The sequence below is a fragment of the Hesperophylax consimilis genome, chromosome 2 (genome assembly GCF_061612785.1).
Source record: "Hesperophylax consimilis isolate HC1 chromosome 2, BYU_Hcon_1.0, whole genome shotgun sequence".
Taxonomy (NCBI): domain Eukaryota; kingdom Metazoa; phylum Arthropoda; class Insecta; order Trichoptera; family Limnephilidae; genus Hesperophylax; species Hesperophylax consimilis.
The window spans coordinates 16,771,909-16,779,412 of NC_142837.1; the positions used below are offsets into that span (position 1 = coordinate 16,771,909).

Genomic DNA, 7,504 nt, shown 5'->3' on the forward strand with positions numbered 1-7,504 from the left:
TCAACATTGACATTCTATTTCTATCGGGCATTCTATGGCATAGAACAGTTGTTCTTAGTGTTCTCTGAAATAGATTACAGACGAGGTGGAAACACGCATTATCGCGTACCTACGTACCATTACCCAGTAAGTGGCAAAGAGTGCAAAGGCACCGAATACATTGTTTTTTTTTAAATATGTTTTTTCTTTTCTTACAGAAATCAGTACCATGAGTGCAGCCAATGGCGGTGGTAATGGTCCGGTATCCGGACCTGGGGGCCTCAGGAGTGGATTGGGAGGAGTGGGTGGAGCGGGTGGTGTGGAAAGATCGGGAGACATCCGGAGCGCAGAACTAGTCAGCAGGTTACTGGCCGCTACCCCGCCTTACCTATACAACATGCCCCTCGTTCCTCACTCCTACTTTTTCAGTGAAATGCTGAGGTCATTCGTTCACGCCAAAAACAATAACGAACCCAACAGACAAAACCAAGGAGTGGTGCAACAACCAGGACATAGAAGATCGAGGAAAAGATCCTGGAACCAAAGCAAAATCTCCCCACCTATAGAAGGAACTCCAGCTAAACAGGAATGGGCGCACCGATCTGACCTCTGGAATAATAGAAACATGCCCATTCAAGAAGAAAGACAACACATATACGATGACAAGTACGCAGAAGCAATTGGAGATATCAACAAGAATCAACAATTGTACGAGAAGCCATTAGAACTTACAATAAACAAGAACAACTATTCGAGGCAAATGCCTAATTTCAAATTCTCTGAAAAAGTGGAAGCGGAAGAAAAATCTGGATCTCCAGAACTGGACTTGCAATCTAAGATGAGGAAGAGTCCCAAGACATCAGAAGGCCAAACACAGTTAAAAGAAGAGAAATACCCGGCTACTGGCCCCACCCCTCCTGCTCTGTCTCTACCACCCCCTCCCCCACCGCTGTGGTATCCTCCCCTATACCCATCTCCTTATGGAATCGACCCTCTCAACTTCTTCATCGATCTTCGAGTTTCAGGCCACATATACGATAGGAAGCACGGAGCGAAGGAAGCTCAGAACTTAAGTTTGAACGTCAACCCTCATCCTGGTCACCAGGAAACTACAGCACCTGAGCTGAATCTAAGCAATCAGATTGCCCAGATGGGGGGAGATAATAACAACTCGTCTGCTTTCAAAGATAGTGTTAAGTCAAGCCGACATGTGTCTGCGTTTTCCGTGCCGAAACCGAGAGAAGCCAACGGGAAACACTTTCCTATCAATCTCTGCCATAGCGGAAATAACAAATTCAACATGAAGTATTATGACGATGTGGACGTTAAATTACACGAGAGGAATATCTGCGGTAAAAACACCACCAGCACCCACTACGTCATGCAGAACCTTAAACGTATTTACGCCGATTTGTCTAATCACTCGAAGGAAGACGCAAAGGATGAAGCGATGGAGAGAGCGGAACAGGAAATCGGTGACGATTTGGACGGCGCCAACGATTCTGACTCGTCTGAGGCAAAAAAGAAAAGGAGGAAAGACCTCAGAGCACTAATAGGACTGGAACTAGTGGTGGATTATGTGAAAAGTAAGAGAGGCTCTGTGGCAAAAGAAAACGACGAGGAACTCAGCGAGGATGGAAGAGATTCTTCAAGCGACGTTGAAGTTTTGGGAGAACTGCACGAAGATTAATAAAATAAACACCTTCCTATGCGTCCCACTCATTTATGTAGTTTTATTTGGTCGATGGCCCCACTACTCTCCGGTAGATTTAATTACTTCCAAAAATGTTATAAACTAAAATGTAAATAAGTATATGTTACTAAATAGTTAAATTCGATTGTATTACATTTACTCAGATAGTATATACAGTGCACGTTGTAATACGACGAGATTAATTCAAATTAATTATTTTTCAGTTGATGCCTAAATTGTTACTAGCTGTAAATCTATGAATTTGGCATTTAAATCTTCGTAAACTATAAAGCCATTGGTGTACACTTTGACGTGTTTGACAGGGTGACCGGATAAATCATCAAAATGATAATTCATCACATCTTTAAAAAGTTATATAAAGTCATGGAAAGTGATGAAATAAAATTGTTATTAACTGGGTTAAGTAGGTTAGGTTAGGTTAAAAAAAATAATTTTTTCATCGTTTTTAATGACTTTATATCACTTTTTAAAAGTGTGTGAATAGTCACTGTGTTGAATTAGCATGGAACCGTTTGACAGTTTGACGTGACGAAATGGTAAATTATTATTTTACGTTGGCGTTGTTCATGTTTGAACTGCATACTGAAATCAGGTCAAATAATTATTGATTACAATGGAATTATGTGTAGGTTATTAAAAAAAGTTATAAATAAAAATACATGGATGTATAATATATTCTAAATTTTGTAATAATTATATGAACAGTTCATATCTTCATACACATGTGGAATAATGGTTTTTATTAGATTTTGGCCTGAATTATTATTTGATTCCTTTGCTCATGTTATATCAATAATATTGCCTATGAAGTTTTCCTGTTACAAGTCCATGTTTCGTATTAAATTAAACCGTAAACAACAAGGTTTTTTTTAACATAATACATAATTTAAAATGTCTATTAGAACTAAATATATATTCCTACACGGGAACCTTAGTCTAAAACTCTACTAATCTCGCCAAATGCCGATCGGGTAGGACTGAAATTTATTTCGTCTATTAACTGCTGTAGCGTTATCAAGAGAATACAAGGAATGTCGGGAAGTGGATTAATTTCCGCTTCCAAAATTTGCATATTCATTCATCACCGCGAACGAAAGTGATGAATGAATATGTAGTCGAATAGATGTATTTAAGTTATCTCCAATCTTCAATAGAAATCTGTTTGTCTGAACGAGCAAAAGAGCTGGAACGGTGAGCTCTGGTATCATTACATTTGCACACCAAGTTTTGTCATGACGTTGACCGTTTACGCAATTATTTCTAGCTTGCAATATCATTCACATCATTGAAATATCAGTTCAGAAGATAAGGCACGGAAATCCTTTTTTCCCAGATATTTAAACTGTTCAGTGACAAAAAATAAGCGATTAGAAAGAAAATAATAAAACTGTCTGCCGTTGTTATAGGTAGGTAGTTATAAGTTCAAATCAAAGCAACATTTGTTTATAAAGTAGTTGTTCCCTACTGTAAAATCATATTTATAATAATATTATTGTTTAACTGAATTGTTATGATGCAATTTAAGAAAACATTATGTATTAAAAATACTCATTAAATACCTGTTAAAAATTAAATGTTAAAATAGGATAACTGTCTACTGCTAATATTACATACCAAATAAAGAAAGTTAATCTAAAAAGTCTGTTTATTGAAATAAATCAACCTGTACAATGACTAAGGTTTTATACAATCATTTACTTAATACATTTTAATTTTAAAATTACTTTTTTTGGTTTACTGAGAATTGAACCTTCCCCTCTCCGGGGACTGGCTCTTAACTGCTGTGAACTTATAAAATGTCTTTAAAACCTGATTACTAGATTACTACCCACCCATCATACCTTTCTTCTCCCCGGAACCTCCTCTCCTTCCTTTCATTTTTTATATCCAGATGGTTGAGAGCATTTGAGACTATGGCATCCTCAATCGGTGTACGTCAAGAGGATGCCAGCCCCACCTTCTCCTCCCCCATCTCCTGACCCTCACCATTACCTTCAGTCTCACAACATACCCCGATTGGGGATGCCATAGTCTCACTGGCTCCAGAGGGTTGGAAGCAGTTAGGGCTCTTGTGCGGTATTCACATTTTAATAAAAAAACTTACGACCCTGAATTATTATCGCACACCAGTGAAAAATTACGGGATATTGGAAATGTAGGATTTGCGCAGCTGAGAGTATTTATAAAAAATATATATTTGCCTTTGGATCCATTGCCTTCAAAAGAAGAAATTTACCCCTGGAGGAATGATATGTACTTCCTCCAAGAATTTACCCATCAAAAGTTAGTAACCTTGAAAAATTCGACATCCGTCCAATGACATTATAAAATACAATACACTTTATATTCATACACTCGGCGTCACAAAAATCGCACCAATTGCAAAATCTTATAATGATATTTGGATAATCCGTATATCACCGTTTTTGGAATAACTTAGTGAGTAAAACCTCAAATTCTAATATTTAATAACTGAAGACAATATTAGCGATTCTTAAACGAAAATTCGAAATAGAAAAATCAGAAAATGGTACGATCACATCTAGAATTTGAAGCCTTGCCTTGCCGAGGTGTTTAAGAATCGCTAATACTGTCTTCAATAATTAGATATCGATATTGTTTGGGTTAAATGTATTGGCTCTGGAAAACTTACGCTTGAAACTTTTTTCGAAGATGTGCGATTTGTGTGACGCCGAGTGTAATATTCACATTAATTGAACAACAAATGTAGCACCACTTATAAGGGTATCCATTCAAAGGATATGTACAGGTGTAATGTATATGAACTGGTGTGTCCCAAAGTGTGCCCAACTGGACTTAGTTCAGTGAAAGCGCGCACGTTTTCTTAGTAACAGTAACCTACCTTCACCCCATGAATTCATCTAAGCATATGTCAAGCATTTGAACAAAACAATTGCTAAAATAATTTTGGTAGGTACTTACTTTATTGATTGTCTGATGTGATAAGTAATTCCAATCTTGAAAATCAAAAGTTCATTGCACTTGAGTAATGTTAGGCATTACGCAGGAATATTTCATATTACTTACTTACTCATGCACCAACAACCGAAAATAAAAAATCAACGGTGACATTATCTTCTTCATTGATTAAATATTACAATGAGATTTAAAAACTTCAATAAGTTCATCATAATAAATTCAATTATATTTTTAGGTACCTAAATCCACAGGTCAAAGGGTAAATCAAATACATTTATTTTTAGGTACCTAAATCCAAACGTCAAAGGGTAAATCAAATACATTTATTTTTAGGTACCTAAATTCACAGGTCAAATGGTAAATCAAATACATTTATTTTTTACATCGGTAATATGCAATGAATAGATAATACACTAGAAATGCCTCCTATGAAGATATGAATGGAAACCAATGCCGCCCACTGACACATGGTTGTTAGTTCTAGCCCATTTAGCAAGTACTCTATCTCTCTTATACTATCGTATATCGCTATCACATTTAATTTTCATTATATTGATGATGCACAGTTTTGTATTGGAAACTGAAGGCCCGATTTAATAGACTTTTGGATCATGAAACACGCCCACCTCGTATTTCTTGTATTCATAATGAAATGTAGTACCATAAAAGTTTGTTGGCGGGTAAATGTGTAATTTTCCCCTGAGTAGGTACTACCATGGTGTGAAAAAAGAAAAATGGCGGCATCAGACAGTCAGGCTTTTAAAACCGGCAGGTACCTCCTGCGCCAGGCGACAAAGAGGATTAATTTTATATTTCGCGCAGAACCGGAATCAGGTGTGAATAATGGTAAAATCGATTGAAAGAGGTTGTCTCCTACAACGAAATTTCAGGTTATTTTCAAATGTTACATTCGAAACAATACTGAATCTAAATCAATACTGAAGTCGACCGATAAGCGTGATAAAATTGTACTAAATTGTGTATCGTAACGTCGCGGGTATTTACAGTGGCCATTTTACCTAAGTTCACTTTGAAAGCTCATAACTTCGTCATCTTTGGAGCTTTAGATACCAATTTTACTGTCATTATTAACTCTTACAATCACAATATTTTCATTAATAACCAACCATTAATGTATGATATACCTAGTAGCAATGTATCCTTTTAACACAGAAGGGGGGGTGAAATTTAGGTACTGTTTTCATAAAAAAATGTAACATTTCATAAACTGTTTTTTACCCAACTGCTTTTCTTCCAAAAGGTAGATATAAAGGTAAACACAGATATGTAGGTGCAGCAGGACCACCAAAGCGAAAAGGATGCAGTCCAACGATGAAAGATGAAATATTTACATTCAGTAAATCATAATGGTAAAATTGAGTAAAAAGTTCAAAACTTATCGACCACTTTCACGACACCCGACGTTCAAGAAATTATCCAATAGTCCCAATAAAAACTTATCGACCACTTTCACGACACCCGAAGTTCAAGGAATTATCCAATAGTCCCAATAAAAACTTATCGACCACTTTCACGACACCCGACGTTCAAGGAATTATCCAATAGTCCCAATAAAAACTTATCGACCACTTTCACGACACCCGACGTTCAAGAAATTATCCAATAGTCCCAATAAAAACTTATCGACCACTTTCACGACACCCGACGTTCAAGAAATTATCCAATAGTCCCAATAAAAACTTATCGACCACTTTCACGACACCCGACGTTCAAGAAATTATCCAATAGTCCCAATAAAAACTTATCGACCACTTTCACGACACCTGACGTTCAAGAAATTATCCAATAGTCCCAATAAAAACTTATCGACCACTTTCACGACACCCGACGTTCAAGAAATTATCCACTAGTCCCAATAAAAACTTATCGACAACTTTCACGACACCCAACGTTCAAGGAATAATCCAATAGTCCCAATAAAAACTTATCAACCACTTTCACGACACCCGACGTTCAAGGAATAATCCAATAGTCCCAATAGAAACCTCGACGTCCCTTGGGCAACGGCAATTCTCGTACTTAGGACCTAAATTATATCATTCCCAATGCTTGGAAAAAGAAAAGTACAAATGTTTTACTTGATTTAGGGAGGGTCAAAAGTTAAGATATGTTGATCAATAGATAATCTCATTATAAAAAATATATGTTCATAATGGTGACCGGATAAATCATCACAATGATAATTCATCACATCTTTAAAAAGTTATATAAAGTCATGGAAAGTGGTGAAACAAAAACTTTATTAACTGGGTTAAGTAGGTTAGGTTAAGTTAGGTTAGGTTAGGTTGGTTAAATTTTAAAAAAATCATCGTTTCTAATGACTTTATATCACTTTTTAAAAGTGTGTTGAATTGTCACTGTGTTGAGTTATCATGGAACCATACATAATTGCCAAAACACTCATACATAATCCGTTAAAGTCCATAAAATACATATTTATCACCTCTGAAACAATCGTCTATTCTTTATTAATCTATACATTATTAATCAATGCTATTGATCATTTTCTAATCACCCAACTAGATTATAAACTTATAACACTACCCTTCCCACTTTTCTACCTTACAACTCATGCTGTGATCTGTCTTTTTATTATTACCATCTGGCTTTTATTTACTTTACCTGTTTTATTTTATATTAAGTGCTAAATTATGATACGAACTAAACTTATCAATTTGACTGGCCTAAAACAGGATCCATTCATAGTCGGCTAGTGAAAGTTTCCGAATGTTTTATTGTATGATTTTATGTGAAATAAATTTAATATTATTATTGTTTTTATTGTTTTTATTTTTCTTGTGATTTGTATGAGGTTTTTTATCCAGTTAAGAATGTTTCCTCATAATATAC

At 35.8% G+C, this 7,504-nt stretch overlaps 1 protein-coding gene across 1 annotated transcript; it reads left to right on the forward strand.

The window, feature by feature from the left end:
- Positions 1-208: 208 nt before the first annotated feature.
- On the forward strand, positions 209-1,669 carry LOC149425738 (uncharacterized). Its single transcript, XM_089646131.1, has one exon. It carries the CDS (start codon positions 209-211, stop codon positions 1,667-1,669), a length of 1,461 nt encoding a protein of 486 aa, XP_089502257.1.
- Positions 1,670-7,504: the final 5,835 nt, after the last annotated feature.